The sequence below is a fragment of the Hemicordylus capensis genome, chromosome 3 (assembly GCF_027244095.1).
Source record: "Hemicordylus capensis ecotype Gifberg chromosome 3, rHemCap1.1.pri, whole genome shotgun sequence".
Lineage (NCBI taxonomy): Eukaryota > Metazoa > Chordata > Lepidosauria > Squamata > Cordylidae > Hemicordylus > Hemicordylus capensis.
This window is the reverse complement of record NC_069659.1, coordinates 315324833-315346886: the sequence shown is the minus strand read 5'-3', so window position 1 is coordinate 315346886 and position 22054 is coordinate 315324833. Positions and strand designations below refer to the sequence as shown.

General features: G+C 43.7%; 1 protein-coding gene and 1 long non-coding RNA gene across 3 annotated transcripts; one reads left to right on the top strand and one right to left on the bottom strand.

The window, feature by feature from the left end:
- Positions 1 to 1517: 1517 nt before the first annotated feature.
- DIPK2A (divergent protein kinase domain 2A) lies at positions 1518 to 14485 on the bottom strand. Its single transcript, XM_053311098.1, has 3 exons — positions 13477 to 14485; positions 5323 to 5626; positions 1518 to 4472 (listed from the first exon to the last, which is right to left on the bottom strand). The coding sequence occupies exons 1-3, from the start codon at positions 14128 to 14130 to the stop codon at positions 4141 to 4143; spliced, it is 1290 nt and encodes a 429-aa protein (XP_053167073.1). The 5' UTR covers positions 14131 to 14485; the 3' UTR covers positions 1518 to 4140.
- A 181-nt stretch (positions 14486 to 14666) lies between these two features.
- LOC128351511 (uncharacterized) lies at positions 14667 to 20823 on the top strand. Of its 2 annotated transcripts, none has more exons than XR_008319815.1 (2): positions 14667 to 16038; positions 20304 to 20823. It is a non-coding gene; the product is annotated as an uncharacterized LOC128351511 (long non-coding RNA). The 2 variants fall into 2 exon arrangements; XR_008319814.1 differs by having other exon boundaries at positions 20298 to 20823.
- The last annotated feature ends 1231 nt before the right edge of the window (positions 20824 to 22054 follow it).

The window sequence follows — 22054 nt, the reverse complement described above, 5'->3', positions numbered from 1 at the left end:
TTCTAGTTGGATCATTTATTTTGCCTTAAACAAGGCAGTCCACCCTGGTTCATTGTAGTGTTGGCACAAGAGGGCAAACATTGTTCTTGAGCTCTGCAGTTTCCCCAAGTTTGTTTTCAGTAGCCTTATACAACACTAAACTAAGTTGTTCTTTGTGCGGTGCCAGTGCTCAACCCACACTTAATTATGGCTTTGGCCTTTATGCATTTTTGTGGGAGTGTATGCGATGAGACACACAAGTAAAAGGTTAGGCCATGTAAAGCAACAATCACAGCTTGCCTCAATGTTAGGAACATGCTCTTTAAAACAAAGGGGAGGGAAGCAAGTTTGGCTGCTGCAGCTGCCACTAATTCCACATATAGCACGCAGAGGAGTCAAGCTCCTATAATTGATTGTAATAAGCAGCCTCCTACCCAACAGAACAGCTGCAGGGACTACAAGCCTTATGCCCAATGAAATTAGACAGCAGAAGCAAATCAGAAAACATGCACAGTCAGGCGTGACTAGTTTCGAGACTGGTATATCCTTGTTTAATAAGAGGGTTTGGTAACGTTGTTTGGCTTATGATTTTTAGAACACAGTTCAGTGTACACTTGGCCCTAGTCAAGTTAAACAGTTAGTATTTATTTTTCTCCAAAACCAAATATACAAACTAGTAGTTTGGCTTAATGCTTTATTTTTTGAAGCCACAAATACTTTAACTTTACTATAGTATACTCCATATTCAAAATGAGTCATAGCAACAAATTCCAGAAATCAGGATGCATCTGGCTCTGGAATAGTTTCCTAGATAGAATTTGTCCAGGACCAGTAAGTTTACAAATGATTTTAATGCCATCCCTACTTCACAAGATGCAGACAAAATTAGTCCTACCTGTAACATTTAACACATTGGCTTCCGTTAAGAAGGTATTTGTGGGTATTCAGAATCCTGTATGATTTTACTATATGAACATTGTTAGCAAGGAAGTTTATCTTGCAAAGAATACAGAGTTCAGAGGAATTATGTAGGTGTAACAAAGACACTTATGCACTTCATTCCTTGCACGTTTCCAAAAACACTGGAAGCAGCAGTCACAGATTACTTGAAGATGTTGCTTCAACATCATAATATTGCAACCCACCAGTACTGCTTCATCCTTCCGAACCAGATATCAGATAAATATTTCGTCCATAAACATCGCAGAACTCTGCTGGCTCAGACGATAAGCCTGTTGAGTTCAGCATTTTCCCCACCCTGCTGATAGTGGTCAGTCAGCCTGATGCCTCCAGGAAGCCCACAAGAAGGGCATCAAGGTCCCCCCCCCACACACAGCAACTAATATTCAGAGGCCATATGCCACTGAACATGGAAGATTCCATGTACCCATCATAGCCAAGAGCCAGTCTTCTCTTCTCTGGATTTGTCTAATCCCTTTGAAAAGCTAAGCTACTTGCCATTCATGGTGGCAATCCCCTTTAATATCCAATTAGCATGTGGTATCAAAATGCATACATTTAAACATAATCAAGCAGACTTTCTTTAAGTAATTTTTTATTATTAAGAGTCAAGAGAAGTTGTAAAAACAACCTTAGTATAAAGGCACAGGAGACAGTTTTGATAATCAAATTAAACAGTAACTTACAGTACAAAAGACAAGTTTTATGCACATACAAACCCCAAACATCTCATTCAAAAATATTTCACCATTATCCATGGGCAATGACTAAAAATATAAACTGTCCTTGTACAATAAATACTTGATAGGTGCAAATTGAAGAAAACTTATTGCTTTCCACATAGGTGTTTTCCCTGTAGACTGAATATTGTGGACTCCTTTTGTAAATAGAATCCTGTGTATCAGCACATTTTCAAGGGGGAACAATGGACCCCAACCTCACAAGGAACATTTGGCAGCTGAACTGCCTCAACAGCTTGGCAGTGTTTTGTGTTGTTTAAAGCCTACAGCAATCATACATCTCATTCATCAGGAAATGTGAATATTAACTTAAAATTGTGGTAAATCAAGGCCTTTTGTGGCAGGCTAGTGTTCAGTCTCACGTGTTTTGCTCAAGACTTGAGCCAAATCAAAGCCAACAAACTGAAGTAAAACAAATCCTATGACAATGTCCAGAGAAATCCAAAGAAAGTTCGGCAAGGCTACTCTTCCTGAAATAACTGGGATCTAGACACTTACTCTAGATCATTTCAGTAGCTTCTAAGCATGTCTGATGTGCTCCGGATTGTGCCCATAGAAGTTGAAGGTGAAAAGTTGCCACAGCAAGCATTCTTCTTGCAGTAGGCAAAGCCCAATCCAACAAGGAAACGACACAAAGCTATACTGTAGAGTCATTGGCTGCTAGCCAGACTAATGCTGTGATGCCATTACAGGGAAAGAGTAAGCTTTGCCCATCTCCCCTTCTCTCTGAAGGCCTCAGGCTTCAGTTCCTAAGAGACATTTGCGTGAGGGCATGGTGGGCTTCGCTTCAGAGGAGAGGGAGGATCAGCAAAAGTCAGCCTTTCCTCCTAATGCTAGCACAATGTTAGTCTGCATGTCAGCCACTATCTGCAGATAAACAGCCAGATGTTACTACTACACAGCCCAAATAGAAGTGGATGAAAGGGCTTTGCAATTTTTTTAAAATAACAAAAACACAATTTCACTGTTTTGAAAACTCTGGGTATTTTCATCCCTCTTCTACTGTTTTGTTTCACCTATCTGGATATATTTCAGTACCATAGCAATAATCTTCAGAATGTGCAAGCCCATCTTACTCCAACTTGAGTAATTTTGGCTAATCACAGTTTATTTGTAGCTGCCCCTGTAACCAACAGACTTTGCTCAAGATCAGAATTTCATTACAATGACAAAAATCAACTCAGCAGCTGCTATCATGTGAAAAGGAACAGGAAATCAACCTTCCAAAAAAAAAGGAAGTGTAGCAGTGATTCAGTTTCTCTTGCAACTTCCAATTTATGGTAGCAATTTCAGGTATGCTCACCATTACAAAGACTGAATTGCAACTGAAAAGACAGAATGCAATGCAAGACCTCTACAGTAATCATGAAGAGCAGTCACATTAAGTAGTCAACCTCATGGCTGAAAATTCAGTAAAAAAAATCATTACATTGCACATTCAGCAGAACTGTGAATAATGCATAACAAATGCTAGACATTTTGTCTTTTGCATGTGGAGTTTCCTAAGATTTTAACTAGTAGAAAATTTCTCCCCAAAATAGCTAAAAACCCACTGAAACCTGAGTCGTCAGTGGGTTCATGTCACTACAGTACATAATTTTGTTTAAACGACTAGAGACTGAAACAACCATTTTCTTTGGCTTATGATTCACTAAACAAGATGTTTGTATTTTCATTCTGAGTAGTTGTACTGCTTCTTCCCAAACCTCCAATCATCTTTGTTAAGAGAGTTTCTTATACAGTGATTCCTTGTTGACAGAAATATTTCCTATTGGAATTAAGATGCAATTTTACATTTAACCAGTTTGTGAAGCACTACCTACCTGCAGTAGAATTAAACAATTCAAATATGACTAGGTTTATGCTCACACTATTTTGACTGCTTTTTATAAGCACATCCTTAATAAGGCATAGAAACAGTGAAAGGAACTCAACATCAGAGTACGTGTATGAATCCTGTACTCAAGTACTGCAGAGCATCAAATGAAAACCCACCAGTTTCAGGAACAGTGAGACACACCTAAGGATTATCAGCATGTATATAAATACCTAAGTTGTATGAATGTAAAAAAGAAGAAGAAGAGAGAATCCACAAACACAATCAGACAGTGACATCAAAAAATAAAAGCCTTTAAAACAGGCCAATATAACTTGACTATCCAAGTAAGGGCATTAACTTCATCAAATTATGGTACTAATGCAGGTTTATGTGAAGTCCCATTTGACAAGCAAGTCAATTAGCTTGTCAGTCTTCTCATCTGACCCAAAAGTATAGTGGGATATGTAACCTTGTGTGTTTATACAGAGCATCCCTCTAAGTACCATAAAGATTTATGGAATTTGTTTTCTCTAGTTCTGGTGGCTGTTTCTTGTTTGAGGTTCAGAATTAATTTGCCTCTGTCTTTCTGCCCAGAGTATTCACTAGCATCATAAAATTTCCAACCACCCACTCACTATAAAACTACCTCACATTATTACTTAATCGTCCAAGATAGTCACGTAGTTCTTTTGCAGCTTGGAATCTACCATATCGCTTCTTTGGATTGGCACACTCATCCAGCAAGGCCTCAAGTCGACCATCTTTGGCAATTTCAGTTGGAGGATCATGAAGAAGTCCTCCAGAAGTGCCACGCCAGGTGGCATGTCTTGATAAAAGATTCTGGCATATAGCATAGTAGTTGTGGTCCACAGTGACACGAGTGCACAAAATCTCTTTTGAGAATGAGAGACAAGCTTCCTTATCACAGTCATCAAACTTGCTTTCATACCATACATCCCAGTTTTCAGGTTTATCTGTAGAATGCATTAAAAAAAAAAAAAAAAGAACACAGTGACAACAGTAAAAATTTTGAAAGCAAGGCATTTTCCAGTTCTCATGTCATTGGTTGTTAAAGTTTGAAGATAGAAATAGCTGACTGAGGACTTTTAGGACCTCACAGCATTATGTCTGAAGGCAATTTGCCTACAGCACTGTGCACAATTTTAGACTACTAATTCTCATTTCTAGTTTAGGTTTGTTCAGTGTGTCTCCACTAATGAGTTTGCTAGTCTGACTTATTCAAGTGAGTTGCTATACGGGAGGCCCTCTTTGCGGGGGTTCCATTTCCACCTATTTCTGTGGATAACAAAACTGCAGATAAAGATACCACACCCCTATGGGGATTGGGTGTGTGTGTGTTAGATTCCTCAGCAAATGGAAGTGTGCTGAAAACCACAAGGAAAAGCAGGGGGGGAGCAGAAATAAGCACAGTACCTTGCTCACCAGCAATGCCCCCAAAACTTCCAAATGCTCCAGTTTTTGTTGTTTGAAGGATTTTTGTTTTGCAGAAAAGAGCAACAAAATGGCTCAACACTACAAAATAGCGACTGGAAGTCACTTCCAGCCACTCAAGAACTGGATAGGCAAAAATAACCCTATTTTCACACCACAAATTAAGAAACTGAGTCCCACTGAGTCCCAGTGCCACAACTGCAGAAAACGAGGGCCACCTGTAATTGTTATGCTGTCATTTTAGCTGAACTGTCCATTTCAACAAGCAAAACAATGCATAGATAACCCCTCAAATACACACAAATGTTAAACTGTTAAAATGCAAAGTACTGATAGACGTGTGTGTGTGTGTGTGTACACATGCCAACTTACTTTGTTTGATTAGCCTTTTATCTGTCACCAAAACATTTTCAGCATCCACAATGATGACCTTCCCATCTCTTGGACCTACTGCAAAGTTGTCAAAGCTGACATCAAGGAGGTAGAGTGCAAATTCAAAGTCATTGTTTGTCAGCTGCTCTGCTATTTCCATTAACTGCCATGCCAGGTCCACTCGTTTTTCCCATGGAGCACTGAAGTAACTCCAGAGTTCTTCTCCCACATAGTTCACAGCCACCATTCTTCCACATGCTCCCAGGTACTTTGCAAACGGCCAGCCCTCATCCGAGGGAAAACTCTGCAACAGGAAAGGTATTTCATTAATGGGGAGGGGGGAGACACAGACTACTGAGATGTTGAAGAAGAATGATTTTGCTGTTGAAAAGTGTGAATGTTAAAATGTTTAGTTTAATACTACTGACTCTTATCCCTTGCCTATAAGGAGTTATTCCCTCATTCCACAAGCAGAGGGGGAGAAACACATTTGCACAATACTCAGAAATATGCATTTAATCTCATGGAACTCACTTTATTTTCTATATAAATGGCCATTTTAATTAAACTTTAGTTTGTAAAGTTCAGTTAAAGTGCTCTTTCTCTGTACACTTCCCTCCAATTTATTAGCTCTCAGGCTAGCACATGAATTGAAGCCCAGCCTCAAATCATATAACTGGGAGAATCTACACTCCCATCAATCAGCAATTCTTCATCCTCCTCAATTTGTCTTTAAACACTTCATCAAAGTCAGGACTTCAGTAACGTTACTGTAGCAGCTCAAATATTTGTATACTTTTAGTTTTTCAATACCCAGCATCCACAGAATTCACCCTTTCTCCCCTCCTAGATCATAACACCAAGAGTGTTAGGACCTAATACTATTGCAATGCGCTCTATATGGGGCTGCCTTTGAATGTAGTCCGGAAACTTCAGTTAGTTCAGAATGCGGCCGCCAGATTGGTCTCTGGGGCAACCCGGAGAGACCATATTTTTCCTGTTTTGCAACAATTACACTGGCTGCCAATATGTTTCCGGGCAAAATACAAAGTGCTGGTTATTACCTTTAAAGCCCTGAATGGCTTGGGTTCGAGTTATCTTAGAGAGGGCCTTCTGCTACATAATCCCCACCACACGTTAAGGTCATCTGAGGAGGTCTGTCTCCAGTTACCACCAGTTCGTTTGGTGGCGACTTCTCTGTAGCTGCTCCTGGGCTGTGGAATGCACTCCCAGCAGAAATCTGCAATCTTAATTCTTTATTGACCTTCAGGAGAGCCCTTAAAACCTATCTGTTTGGCCAGGCCCTCCAGGGTTTTAATTAGTTTTAATGCTTTAACCTGGTTTTTAGCTTTTTAATTGTAAACTGCCCTGAGCCTTTTCAGAAGGGCAGTATAAAAATTGAATGAATAAATAAATAATAATACAGGTGGCATGCATACAAAACGAAGCTTTAACTATAACTACCTGGAACAGTGGTTTTGGTGTTATCAGCAATGTAACAATGGAGTTTGAGGCTAGATTTGTACAGGGTAACAAAAACCAGACTTCAACTACAAAAGGCACGACAAATTCCAGATAGCTTGTTGAAGCTGGCAAGAGTGTTGTGAAAAGGATGGCCATTTTGTCTTGCCACTGTTCCCAGCAGGGTTGGAAATGTATCTCATCCAAGCCTTATGAACCTGTTTTTCAACCTGAAAGGTTGTACTCATCTGGTGCAATATCAAATTTACTTTGAGTACGACAGGCCTAGGCTGTGGCAGCTCTTCAATCTATGCTCATGCTGTCATGAAGTTAAAAGAAGCTTTGCAGACAATGTAACCCAGTGTTTACATTGGTCCATTTGGCTTGTTTAAGAGACCAGAGTTAACATGCCAGCTTTGATGAATCACTAGATAATACAGAACAGACCCACAATTGCTTCAGAGCTTCACAATTGAAGCTGTGAAGCTTCAGAGGCTGAACTGGCCTAGATCTAGTTGTCTAGTTCAGGTGGAACTGATCTGGCTTCTCTTATCTTCCATATACACCTTATATCAGGCTGCAGGAAAGCAGTAATGCAATACACACTGTTTTGGTAGTCATTTAGGGGCTTTGCCTACTGCAGAGAGCCCCAAACACAACTACAGGGTTTTTTCCCCTACACTCAATCCCCTCCTTAATCACCAGCATGTTCTTATATTAATTTAGGATTGCACCTTTTCAGGATTTTCACTTTTAAAAAAAAGTTTTCAATCACTGCTGTTTACATTGCCTACAGTGCTAGAAAGCCACATGGCTCTGTGGTTGCCAGGAGTCGACACTGACTCCACGGCACAACAACAGTGCTATTAAGCATCTGTATAACAGACGTCAACAGTCTTAAGTTTGCACTCATAGCAACACAGTGACAAGTTATATGCCCATTAAAAGCGTGACAAGCAATAGTCCTTAAGCCAATTACACTCTTAATTGTGGCAGGTACTCTTGCAGGTCAGAAGATAACCCTGATGATATATGGAAAGCTGGAGAGGACAGGAAAAAACTCTCTTATGCATTATTGGTAACTCAAAGCAATATCCAAATTGAAACAAGGCAATTATCAAGCTAACGGATCTTCCATAAGTAGCTGTCAGAAATGCTAACTCCTTTCCTTCTTACAAGATGTAAAAAAGCTAGTTCTTACAATTACAGAAAAGAGGGCTAAAAGAATTATTTACATATTTTTGTACAGAGCTAGGGTAGCATAACAGCTAAGAGACTGAACTACAGATCAGGGGTTCTGCATTTTGAATTCTGCCTCTGCTGTGAGCTTGCCAGCCTTAGGCAAACTGCTCCTTCTCAGCCTCCTATTTTACTACCCTAAATAGTTTTGTGTCATCTCCAATTTGGCCACTTCACTGGTTACCCCAACTTCTAGATCATTTATGGACACATTAGAGCACTGGTCCCAATACAGATCACTGAGAACCCCACTTCTTACTTCCCTCCATTGTGTAAACTGTTCATTTATTCCTATGCCCTATTTCCTGTCCTTCAACCAGTTACCAATCCACAGCTGAACCTGTTCCCTTATCCCATGACTGCTAAGTTTACTCCTTTGATGGGGAACTCTGTCAAAAGCTTTTTCAAAGTCCAAGTATACTATATCAACCAGATCACTTTTTATCCACATGCCTGTTGACACTCCCAAAGAACTCTAAAAGGTTAGTGAGGCAAGACTTGCCCTTACAGAAGCCATGCTGGTACTCCTTCAGCAAGGGCTGTTCTTCTATATGTTAATCAATTTTGTCCTTAAGTATGGTTTCCATCAATTTACCTGGCACAGAAGTTAAGCTAACCAGCCTGTCATTTCCCAAATCCCTTTCTGAAAAACAAAATGTAATGTAACAAGAGTTACATTAGCTACTTTCCAGTCCTCTGGTACATTGCCTGATTATTGCAACCTGATTGCTAGCAACCTATTTTTGCTAGCAAATCAGCAATTTCACTCTTGAGTTCCTTCAGAATTCTTGGGTAGATGCCATCTGGCCCTGGCAATTTGTTAATTTTTAAAGATTTAAAATAATTTTGAAAGACAGTTTAGAACACCCTCTCTCATCACCTCAAATTGGCCCAGTTTTTCAGCTTCCAAGCCTCTGCTCTGCACTAGAGATATGGTCAGTATCTTCCACCATGAAGACAGATAAACTCATTCAGCTTCTCTGCAATCTCATCCTCAATAATTGCTTTCATGTCATCATCTAAGGGTCCAACCACCTCTCTGGCAGGTTTTCTGCTTCTGATCTATTTAAAGGGTGATTTTTTTTTTAATTCCCCTTGACACTTCTAGCTAAAGGGTCCTCAAACTCTCTTTTTGCATTCCTTATTGTCTCTTTGCATTGTTTTTGCCAGAGTTAATGTTCTTTTCTGTTCCCTTCATTTGTCCAGAACTTCCATTTTCTGAAGGAAGTCTTTTTCCCTTTTATAGCTTCCACAACTCCACTTCTTAGCCACGCTGGAGTCCTCCTGAACTTGGTGGTACCTATCCTCCTTCTTGGTTTACATTCCAACTAAGATTCTATTATTGTGGCTTTAAATAAGTTCCATGTTTTCTGGAGCGATCTGACCCTCCTGACTTTCCTTTTCAGCTTCCTTTTTACCAGTCCCCTCATTATTTTTTAGAAATTTCCTCTTCTGAAATCCAACATATCTGTGTTGGATTTCCTTGGCAGGGCTTCACTCACATATAAGCTGAATTGGATCACACTATGGTCACTGTTCCCCAAAGGTTCTACGACTTTCACATCTTGCACCAGGTCCTGGGCACTAATCAGGATTAAGTCTAAGATAGCCTTCTCTCCAATTGGTTCCACAACCAACTCTAAAGCACGGACATTTAGCATGTCTAGAAATTTGGCCCCTCTGTCAATACCCACAAGTGAATTTACCCTGTCTTTGTGAGGCTAAGTCACCCATTATTACAGCTCTCTCTCTCTGTCTGATTATTTGATTTGATTTATATACCGCACCTCCAAAAATAGCTCAGGGCAGTTTACATCATGCTTCTCCAACTCCAGGTCACCCTCAGTGTTTCGATATGGAGGGTGATAGCATATCCCTAGTAACACATTTCATTTCAGTCCTTGTACTGTCACCCATAACAATTCTGTGGAGGACTCTGGTCCTCCTGGGTTGTCAAGCTTGTTAGATTATAAAGTAAAGTTGTGCCGTCGAGTCAGTGTTGACTCCTGGAGACCAGAGCCATGTGGTTTTCTTTGGTAGAATACAGGAGGGGTTTACTATCGCTATCTCCCATGCAATAGGAGATGATGCCTTTCAGCATCTTCCTAGATTGCTGCTGCCCGATATAGGTATTTCCCATAGTTTGGGAAACATACCAGTGGGTATTTGAACCAGCAACCTCTTGCTCCATAGGCAAGTTACTGAAAGGCATCATCTCATACTGCGCAGGAGATGGCAATGGTAAACCCCTCCTGTATTCTACCAAAGAAAACCACATGGCTACCAAAGAAAATCATGACTCGACAGCACAACTTTACTTTAGGTGATATAAATCATCACAGGCCTTCATTGCAAAAAGATATCCTTTAACTGGGGATGAAGTTGCATTACTCTCTGCATCTAAGCTGCCTGCATTAATAGCATGCTCCCAAGATTGATGCAGTGGCAAGAGAGCATGAGACACGGATAAATGCATCATGGCACCATCAAATTATGCACTACCATTACAGGCAAATACATTAATGCAAAGATTTTATTGAAGGTATGGATTATCACACATACCCATACAACTTATACTGATAGCTGAGAACACTGCTCATATTTCCCATTTAATCCAATTTATTTTTGACAGGTTGCACATAGAAGAGGTATGCAAACACAAGCCTTTAAAAACTTTAAAGAAACCAACCAACTGGTACCATTTCTAAATGGTCAGTTTGCTGAAGTCAAATGGTATACCCACACAGATTGTTAGTAAGATGCGTTTTCAGTATAGCAATACATGCAGAGATAACATAATGAATTATTTTTAAGCTTCGCAAGTTACAGTACAGAGATGTGATGCAGAATGGAGTCGTATTTGGGTTAGCGAGATCCATGGTCCATCCCTCAAATTAAAAAGTTTGTGTAGCTTTGACAAATCACATTTTTTACCTAGGTATCTCACAGAGCTGCTGTACCGTTACTCACTGTAAAGCGCTTTGTACATTAAGCTCAATATACCAAGACGTATTTTGTTCTTTTCAGAGAAAATATTTCCAAGCATTTATACGCTGTTCTTTATTTATGGTGAAATACATCAAGCAAATTTGAAGGCAACAATTACTACTGAATATTGTGTAACTGACAATATTTCTCCATATATAACTGAACTTCTCTCTCCAAAATCTAGATCACTGTCTGAATATTTCAGCTGATATGAAATTACTAACAGAAAAGCATCAAGAACCCACTTTAAATATAAAGCTGAAACTGAAGTCACAGATAAAGCTTTTCTGTCAGTTATCTTTTAAAAAACCTATCTAGGTTTCAAGTTGACAAAGAAGAACTCCTTTAAGAAATGTCAAAATACATACACCAGCTGCTACATACCAAATCACTAAGCAGTTCAACAGAGCACCAGCTGTTTCAACAGTCTACTTGATCCTTCTTTGTCAATCTTTCTACTTTGTGGAATCAATTCAATAGTTCATTTAGAATATTTATTGCTGATTGCAAATATGCTTAGGAAATATTATTGTAAAAGATAAAAGTTGTTGCATCACAACTCAAGGTGGCTTATTTCATGCAAACATTACTTTACTCATGGAAATTCATAGACATAAGATTCCAATTACATGATGCAAATGGCACAGCAAGTGACCTTTTGGTTTTCGACGTGCTTAGACCCTATATAAGTGACATATCACTTCAGTATGGAAAATATCTACCTGTAACATGCAAACAACTATGGTTTGAGGTGGCAAAATATATATTAACATACACAGGAATATGTTCAGTTACATTGGTAGTCTAGGGTTTGACTATCAGCCTTTAAACCAAAACATGTCATATTTCTCAATATAACTCACCTAATAAGAACACAGGCCTGTGCAGCCATGTAAGTCTCACTATAATATTGCTCTGCTGTGAAATGGTTTCTAACTGAATTTGATAAATATTAATTATAGAATTTTAAGTTTAAGCAAGATCTGACTACAAATGCCAAGATCAAATTATTTAAAAAATCAAATTTGTCAAGGTAACTATAGCAGGAAGCTTCTTGCCTTTAGTTACAGTGCCACCAAGCCTGCTACCTGAGAAACAACAGTTTCAACCACTTGTGATTGCAAGAAAGTTCATCAAAAAGAGGAAGACCTTTTCCAACAAGAGATGTATTTTCCCATACCACTAACAAATTAAGGGAGAATTCAAAAGTAATTTAAATTCTTCTCACTTGTCCAATTTACTAAAATCTCAATAATAAAGGAATGGGAAAAACCAGTTAAGAATATACACCATTTGGGGGGAAAGGTCATGGATACCCATAACTTTCAGGGTAACAGGTGAAGAATATCAAAGTCATAGCAAACCTATTAAGGGAGATCCCACTATAGCACTTGGAAAAGTCTATAGGCTAGAAATGTGTGCGCTCTGTTAATAAAATATTAAGAGGTAATACACAACTCAAAAACAAGTACCACAGATTTCAACAGAACTTACTTTCAAGTATATAGTACATGACTGAAGCCTTTGCTTTTGAAGTATTTTCCTTGTAGGCATTTCCAGAGACACTCCTTGGGACAGAAGTGCAGTTTAAAAAGCCAGACACTCAGCTGGCCAATCCACAATGTAGTTCAACCAGCCCAATTGAATTTCAGCTAGTTTAGCATGATTGAAGGTACAGAGATTTTAAACTCGTTTTTGAATCTGGGTGCTCAATCTAAACTTGTGCCATTAAGTAAACAGAACTTGGAAGGCACTTAAGATATGCAGTTACCAAACAGTAGCACTCCCTCCTCTCCCAAGGAGTCAAGTGCTATTGTGGGAAAGAGTGGCTAACCAGAGTTTCTAAGGAAGCTAGCTGGGGGAACAGGCAAGCACAAGCATATCCATCTCAGTGAAGCTGGGTGGGCCAAGTGCCTCTAAGGAGGTGGAATCATTAGATAGTGGGAAGGGACATGATCACAAATTCCAAGCATGTATCGTATAACGTTGGACTGATCCCAAGACCAACACACACCCCTAACTGTTCACTCACATGTACCTGTGTGAGAACTCCACACCACCTTAATGGAGTCACTGGACTAAGAAACTTGAGAAAATGTAACTTTGATGAAGAGGAAAAGATGCATTCACAGACGTTATTAGTCATGGTGAACAGAAGCAGCATATCAGAACGAGAGAGGACCATCGTCCTCATGTTTTGTTTATCGGAACCCAGAAGGGCGTAATATTGCAGACTGTGGGACTAGACAGCTCTTGATCCGATATAAGATTTCTGACACTTACCCTTTTAAGCATCCTTTAGCTCCCATGTTTGTGACTACTACAGCCCTAGCCAGTTGAACACGGGAGCTAACCGGTGCGCATGAAGAGTTTTCGTGCATACCCCAGAGAAAATCGTGAGGAGACAGCCGAGTATTAGGTCCCCCCCGGCAGGGTAGGAATGATGGGGAAGCAACAGACTCTTACCTGAAGCACGAGGGGCTCCGGGTTGAAAGCCAGCGTGATGAGGAGCTGCATGCGCTCCGAGTCCTTGAGGTTGCGGAGCAGGAAGCTGCCGGAGTCCTTGGTCTCGGCGTAGCGGCGGACCAGGCGGTCCAGGAGGCGCTGCGAGGGGCAGTGCACCAGGTCCGACCAGCCTTCCACGACGTCGGGGGTGAGGAGCCGGACGTCGCCGTTGATGCTGGCGAACTCGGTGGCGTGCAGGGCCTGGAGCAGGTCGCAGCGCCCCCTCCCGGTGGCGCGCCGGCAGATCTTGGCGTCGAGGTCGGCGAGCTCCCGCCCGGAGCCCAGGCGCTTGAGGACGACGCGGCGGCTGCCCTCGCGGGGCTCCCCGTAGCGCGCGAAGTAGACGTTCTTGACGTTGAGGAAGTCGAGGAGGCGCAGGCGGCCCCAGCTCTCCAGCCGAAGCTGCCCGTTGAGGAACTTGCGGCACCAGCTGGTGCCCCAGCAGGCCGGGCACTTATTCAGCTGCAAGAAGCGCCGCTCGGTCAGCTCGTTGCGCTGCAGCGAGGCCAGCAGCGAAGGCGAGTTGAGGGCCAGCGCCGCCGCCAGGATGCCCAGCGCCGCCAGCTTCACGTAGCGGTAAAGCCGCCCCAACTTCAGCGACACCAGCCGGAGCATCGTCCGTCGTCGTCTCCGCCGCTGCCGTCGCCACCGGCCGACCCGCTGGCTGGCCGGCCGGCCGGACCAGCCGGCGGGGGGACCCCCTCGCGCTCCGCTCGCCCCCCCGTTCGTACTCCGCACTCCTCGCGCTGCGGCTCCGGCACCAATAAACTCTCCCCCGCGAGGCTCGCCCGATAAAAGGCAGCCAAGTTACTAAGGGGAGGGAGGGGGGAGGGCGAAGGGGCGGTGTCGCCGCCAACAAGGGAACCCGCCGGACAAGACCGCCCCGCCCCCCTCCACCTCCTCGGGGGGAGGAGCTACAGTCGCGGCCGCCGCTCGACAGTCAGGGCCGCGCGCCTGGGCAGAGGGAGGCGCGTGCTCGCGCGCCTCTGTAGTGACTGCTCCTGGCACACACACCTGCGGGCGGCGGGGGCGGAGCAGCACCTCGGGCACGCCCAGCCCTGCAGTGACGAGCAAGGTGGTGGTGAAAGGGAGGGAGGCGGGAGCAGGGGAGGTGGGGGAGCTCAAGGGAGGTGCAAGACCACGCTCGCTTGAGCTCGAGCCCGCTCAAAAGATGGAGTGACAGATGGGTGGGCTCGGCCGCTTCCCTCCCGCCCCGCCCACCGATCCCCCTCCCCCCCAGCCCTGGCTCCCCTCTGCGAGTCCAGTCCACCCTCTTTTTCCAAAGCCGCCGCCGGGCTGTCTGGTGTCCTTTACTGATTTGTTGAGGAGCGGGGGAGCCGATTTGGGGAGACGGTGCTCGGTCGGCCATGTTGCCTTTATTTGGTTAGGGGGTGGGGGGATGAGGGCTGGGGATCTGCTGTGGCTGCTCCCAGCACTCTTCTTGAGCTCTGCCTGGGTGGGGAGAGCGAGGAGAGGAGAGGCCGCGGGAGGTCTCTCTCGCCCAGCTCCTGCTCCCATTACGCACTGAGCGCCGCTGGGAAAACAGCAGCGCGAGGAGCAGAGCCTCCAGCCAGCCAGGCTCAAATCTGAGCCGCGTGGGAATCTGTAACGCGGCCGCCACCACAGACTGCGGTTGCGGGGGACGGCTGTTCCTTCCTTCCCCGCAGCTCCCCTCCGCGTGCGCTCCTGGCTGGCACTCTCTTCTTGACTGCTCAAGTTCCACGGGGGTTCTCGGATTTCGCGCTGTGCATTGAAGCGGGGGTGGGGGTTGGCCTTTAAAAGATCCCAAAGCAAGGCAGACTTCAACCGCGTCTGTGGTGTTGCTGCTGCTGTAGCAAGGGCTACTTACGTCTCGCCCTCTCTTGAGGACTGGGGTAAATAACATCATTTTTACGTAAGATCGATGGGGCTCTGTGTGTCTGCAGGGCTCGCACAGTTGAAACGGATCAGATCAGTGGAGGCAAAAGTGAGACTCTTTAAGAATACAAGTGGGGAAGAGACTGCCATGTTTCAGATATACCCCGATCTTAAATCCCATTAGGCAGAAGTATGAGTTCAGGAGCAGATTGCTGTGTAGATAAAAAGCACATTTTCACAAGAGAGAGCAAAGAATGCTTTTTAGTTTGGAATGCGCAAGAGCCGTGGATGCAACTTAACAGTTTTATTTTAGTAGAAAACCATTGTGGTTGAAATGTGGAGCAGTATACAATTATTCTTAAAAAAAATGGTTTTGTAATTGTTACAATTATAGCCTGTGAGCTTAGAGTAGGTGAAAGCACCATTCCTCCTTCCACCTATTCGCACCTCCTGCCCTGGCTGCGCTAGTCAGAGCTAATCTGTGCAAATAATCGTCTGTTAGGGAAATGTTAAAGCAGACTTTCTTACACCTGTACATACGTTGATCCGTGAGAGGCTGTCTTTGTTCTTTCTTTGTGTTTGCAGCAGAACATGATCATAGCACCCAGAAACTACACAGGAAAATAGGAAGCTGCTATATACCGTCCAGACCATTGGTCCGTTTAGGTCAGTATTGCCTACACAGACTGGCAGCAGCTTTTCCAAGGTTGCAGGCAGGAGTCCTTCCCAGTCCTGTCTTAGGAGATGCCAAGGAGGGAACTTGGAACCTTCTGCATGCAAGCATGAAGGTGCTTTTCCCATTGCACTGTCACATTCTTTTTTGTGTTTGCTTAGTTGTGCTTAGAAATTCCTCACCCACATTTCTGTATTGAATTGTTTTGTTTTACCACATTTATGCTGTAATGCTGAGGGCAGTGCCATTGGCCACTCAGCTACATAGGAATATAGAAAGCTGCCTTATACCAAGTCAGACCATTGGTCTATCTAGCTCAATATTGTTTACAACACTGATTGGCAGCAACTTTCCAAGGTTTCAGGAAGGATTTTTTTCCCAGTAAGTGGCACAGCAGGGAAATGCTTGACTAACAAGCAGAAGGTTGCCGGTTTGAATCTCCACTGGTACTATGCCAGGCAGCAGCGATCTAGGAAGATGCCGAAAGGCATCATCTCATACTGCACAGGAAGAGGCAATGGTAAACTCCTCCTCAATTCTACCAAAGAAAACCACAGGGCTCTGTGGGCGCCAGGCGTCGACACCAACTTGACGGCACACTTTACTTTTACCTGAAGAGTAGTATGGATTGAACCTGGCAGGGGCATAACTATAATAGGGCAAGGGGAGACAGTTGTCTGGGGCCCCACTGCCTTGGGGGTAGGGGTGTGCATGGAACCGTGGAGCTGTGGTCTGGCACTGGGGTGGGGGGTTCCATTAAGGGCGGGGGAGAGTTTACTTACCCCTCCCGTGCTTTCCCAACTCCGGCGCCATATTTACTGTAGAAATCGGGCGGCAGGATACCTCCCTGCTGCCCCTTTCCCTGCTTGGCTGCAGGGAAGACGGGGCGGGGGGGCCAGACTTTTGCAGAGCTACCTAGGAGCAGCAGAGCAGGCTTTTGCGGGGCAGGCAGAAGAAGCAGCGCGCGGTGTGTGTGCGTGGGGTGGGTTTGTGTGTTGGCACGCAGAGAGAGCTTCTTCCTCCTTGCAACAGCTCTCCAAAGTGCTTTGGCCGCCTCCCCTCCTCCGGCCCCCGATCCTGCCGCCAAGGCATTGCGACCACTCGTTCTCCTCCTGCGCGGCTTCTCCTGACAGGAGATCTCTTGGCACTCACCAGCGAGAGATCTCCTGTCGGGAGAAGGCACGCAGGAGGAGAAGGAGTGGTCGCAATGCCTTGGTGGCGGGATCGGGGGCCGGAGGAGGGGAGGCGGCCAAAGCACTTTGGAGAGCTGTTGCAAGGAGGAAGAAGCTCTCTCTGCGCGCCCACACACAAACCCAGCCCACGCACACACACCGCGTGCTGCTTCTTCTGCCTGCCCCGCAAAAGCCTGCTCTGCTGCTCCTAGGTAGCTCTGCAAAAGTCTGCCCCCCCCACCCGTCTTCCCTGCAGCCAAGCAGGGAAAGGGGCGGCAGGGAGGTATCCTGCCGCCCGATTTCTACAGTAAATATGGCGCCGGAGTTGGGAAAGCATGGGAGGGGTAAGTAAAAACTCACCCGCCCTTAATGGAACCCCCCACCCCAATCCTTCCGAACCGAACCGCCCCGTGTCTGGACCGGTCCGGTGGCCTATAGAATGGCCTCCGGATCGGTCCGGGCACATAACTACTTGGGGGGGCAGAGGCAAGTCACGTGACTGACTCCCCCAGCCGCGCACCCGCCTGGGCTTCCTTCAGTTGTATTCATCCTCTGAAATTGATGTGAGTGTTAAGACCTGGAGCTACCAGAACAGCATGTCTTTCTCTAGTACCATTAAATGACTTGCATAATCCACAGTTTACAAAACCTTTTAAAAAACAATTTAGGATGATGTTCTATTCTGGCACATAGGAGAGATAGATAAATATTTACTTTGCTTTTTGTTACCACTATTCAGCCTCATTTAAAATTTCTTTACTTCATGAGCTGAGCTTCAGTGGGGGGGGGGGGGCATTTTAAAATCTTGTCTCTCGGCCCACTCCAACCTTGCTACGCCTCTGGGGCCTTTTACATGCTCCGCCACTGAGCCACGGCCCCACCCCATACTCCTGAGTGGCCAGCAGTTCAGGAAATTTAGCACCATCCTGCAGGGACGTAGCAAGGTTGGATTGGGCCCAAAGACAAGATTTTTAAATGGCACCCTCCTCAATGAAGCTCAGCTCATGAAGTAAAGAAATCTTAAATGAGGCTGAATAGTGGTAACAAAAAGCATAGTAAAATTTATATATCTCCTATGTGCCACAATAGAACATCATCCTAAATTATTTTTTTAAGGTTTTGTAAATTGTGGACGATGCAAGTCATTTAATGGTACTAGAGAAAGACATGCTGTTCTGGCAGCTCCAGGTCTTAACACTCACATCCGTTTCAGAGGATGAATACAACTGAAGGAATCCTGGGCAGTGAGCGGCTGGGGGAGTCAGTCATGTGACTTGCCTCTGGGCTCCCCCCCCCAAGTCAGTGGGTCCCCAGACAACTGTCCCCCCTTGCCCTATTACAATTACGCTCCTGCCTTCCTATGAGCTTTTTGGATTCCAGGCTGAAAGTTTCCTTAGCAGGAAAGGCTTGGTGTCTGAGGGGAGCTGGGGATGCCAGAGTTAGGAGGCAGCTGCTTTAGCTATGGCTGTAAATATTCACTGCTTTAACTAAAAGAGACCACATACCTGCCTATTCCTCACTTTGTGGGTTTCAGGAGGGGATTGGTCCATTCATACATATAAAGTGAGACAGGGTCTACACAGAATATAATATTATTGTTCCAGCTCATGCAAATACATAAAGTATATAAAGAAAAGCAATAAACTTCCTTATTTACAAAATACAGACATAAATTCCCAATTCTTGTGCTACCAGACTTTCTACTTCCCCTGTCTCAGCACACCTTGGCAGAAAACTGCAGCATACTTGCCTATTCCTCACTTATTGAGTGTCAGTGGGGAGCGGGGGCGGGGGGGTGTCCATTCATATATATAAAATGGGACAGGGTCTACATAGAATATAAAATTATTGGTTCAGCTCAGGCCGTACATAAAGGAGCAATAATCTTGCACTACCAATCTTTCTGCTTCCCCTTATCTCAGCACACCTAGACAGAACATTGATCTCAACTGACAAGACTCCGGCGTGTGGCCTATATTTCAGGATCTAGATTTATTGACCAGTGTTACCTACTAAATAAATATATTTAGCTGTCATGGTATAAAGACCCACAGAGATGGTCATTTATTCACTTTGCACAGCAGAAAAGCATGAAAGTAACAAATAATTGGATCTATGTTTTTTCTTCCAAATTAACAAAACTGGTAGGATTAAATCCAGATCACTCAAAAACACTCTCTCCCCAAATGCTACTTTTGGCTGGAGCCATGGATCCTGGGAGTAGTCATGCCTATTTCAGGTCCACAAATATTTGGAGCCTTTCCCAAATGCTACTTTTTGCTGGAGCCATGGATCCTGGCAGTAGTCATACCTATTACAGGTCCACAAATATTTGGGGCCTTTCCAATTGACATGCTGCTTGGCCTTTTGAAGTATGTGTTTGACACAAATTTCATAGTCTCAGTTTTGTATTTCATTAGGAGAAGCTTTAGTTGAATAATGCAGAATTATTCCATGAACCATAAGTTTTCTTGAACTGAAGTCATTCCCATAGATCTGAATCTGAAAGTGCTGAGTGAGTGATACTTGATGAACTTTTGAATTTATGGGTGTTTTCTCTCTCTCATTTCATTGCTAATTTAAAGCCAGATTCACTCACTCATTCATTCATTCGATTTCTGTACTGCCCTTCCAGAAATGTCTCAGGGCAGTTTACACAGATAAATAATAAATAAATAAGATGGATCCCTGTCCCCAGGGCTCACAATCTAAAAGGAAACTTAAGATAGACACCAGCAACAGTCACTGGAGGGAGATTATCAGACATATTTTCTTTATGTTGCACAGTGTTCAACAAACAGCACATGTTTCACTGTAGGATTAGTTGCTGATTATGAAATACACAAATGTGTTTTCACAAATTTCCATTGGGGATTTATTTAGTATGTGTGCCACACTGTCCTAATAATAGATACACCCTAACTAATATATATACGCCCCCAATATATATATACACACACACATATATATTTAATCAGTTTCCCTCAATTCTGTTGTGTACCTTTAGGTACACAGAAGCTGCCTTATACAAGTCAGACCATTCAGTGCAGTATTATCTGACTGACAGTGGTTTTCCAAAGTTTCAGGCAGGAGTCTTTCCCAGCCTTGTTTGGGGATGTTGAGAATTGAATCTGGAACCTTCTTCATGCAAATCAGATGCTGTGACACTGAAGTACTGCTCCATTCCTAATTCTGTTTGTGGTGTGTATGTTTGTGTTCTTGTTGCTGTTGTTTAGCTTCTATTGCTGTAATATTAGGTTTCTTTGTGAAATATAACTATTGCTAACTCACTAAAATTGTTTGTTCTTATACTTGACTAGTTATGGGCTGGTTCACACAAACATCAGCCCAAACATGTACATTTATTGTGTACTTACTGTTTCCTGTAATGGAGTTCCAATGCCTGCACATGTAAGAGTTGTTTTAATTTTTAAAAATCCGGAACACATGTGGGTGTCAAAACTGCACCTGCCCTGACATTCCAATGTGTTGTCATGTTATGAAGTACTTATAATGTGCTTAAAATTCTGCCTTAAGAGTATATCTGCTTTTCTCTGATATTGCTTCTGACTTTTAACTTTAAAATAAAGTGGTTAATAGAGGGTCTTTAGTTACCTCTTTCTCCTTACTTCTGCCTGACCTAAAAAATAAAGTTAGGCAAATGTACGTAATACATGGTACAGTCTAAGTCATTATTTGATATTTGAAGTAATTTTCATTGCTGCTTTCTAAGCTTATTTCATATATATCAGTGTAATAATCTCACAAGCAGACATGTATATCGAAGGTTGCTTTAAATTAATTTGGTGGGGGGAGAAAATGTATCTGTTGAAGCTTATCTCTATACAATCAACTTCTTATTAGATGGGGGGGCACAAATGGCACACTAGTACCATCTACTGAACATTGGAGGAAGCAACAGAATCCCTTTTGGAGAAAGGTCTGAAACTAGCATGAAACTGAGAGCCATTGAAAAACATGAGGTAAGTCCCCAACTGCAGCAAAACACAAATGACTCAGCATTCAAGCCTTGCTTGAGAATTTTGGAGCAGTCGTGCTTGGAGTACTGCTACACTAAAGCTCAAGAAAATCCATAAGGAATTGGGACTACAGCTATGTTGAAGCTCTCTTCCCAGGTTTATAGGTTCAGGGCTGTGTGAGACAGGCAGAATTTGGATGTAACGTGAAACCAGAGTTAAACAGGGCAGAGGTTGAAACTCAATTACACCTGAATGCATGACACCATGGTTTCAAGCTGAAAGTGACCTGCGATTTCCCTCACCAAACTCCAGTTTGAACCTTCGGTTTGTAGTAAGTTTCACTGCCCTGACCTGAGGTTTGGCGGTGGTGACATATATGCTGATGGGATCTGAGCTGTCAGTGACTGACCAGGAGAGAGATCTTGGGGCCATGGTGGATAGCTCATTGAAAGTGTTGACTCAGTGTGTGGCAGCTGTGAAAAAGGGTAATTCCATGCTAGGAATCATTAGGAAGGGGATTGAAAATAAAAATACTAATATTATAGTGCCTTTATACTGTACAAATCTATGGTGTGGCCACATCTGGAGTACTGCGTGCAGCTTTGGTCACTGTATCTTAAGAAGGATATTGTAGAACTGGAAAAGGTGCCGAAGAAGGCAACCAAAATGATCAAGGGCCTGGAGCACCTTCCTTATGAGGCTAGGCTACAGCATCTGGGGCTCTTTACCTTGGAAAAGAGGCAACTAAGGGGAGACGTGATTGAGGTCTATAAAATTATGCATGGAGTGGAGAGGGTAGACAGAGAATTCTCTCTCACACACACACACACACACCACTAGAACCAGGGGTCACCCCA

What these genes read in the sequence shown, in the direction of transcription:
- DIPK2A (XM_053311098.1), bottom strand. Translation starts at nt 14,130, where the DNA reads ATGCTCCGGCTGGTGTCGCTGAAGTTGGGGCGGCTTTACCGCTACGTG. An exon ending in CGGAGCCCCTCGTGCTTCAG is followed by an intron (nt 5,627 to 13,476) that starts GTAAGAGTCTGT and finishes TTCCTGTTGCAG; the next exon opens with AGTTTTCCCTCGGATGAGGG. An exon ending in TAAAAGGCTAATCAAACAAA is followed by an intron (nt 4,473 to 5,322) that starts GTAAGTTGGCAT and finishes TGCATTCTACAG; the next exon opens with ATAAACCTGAAAACTGGGAT.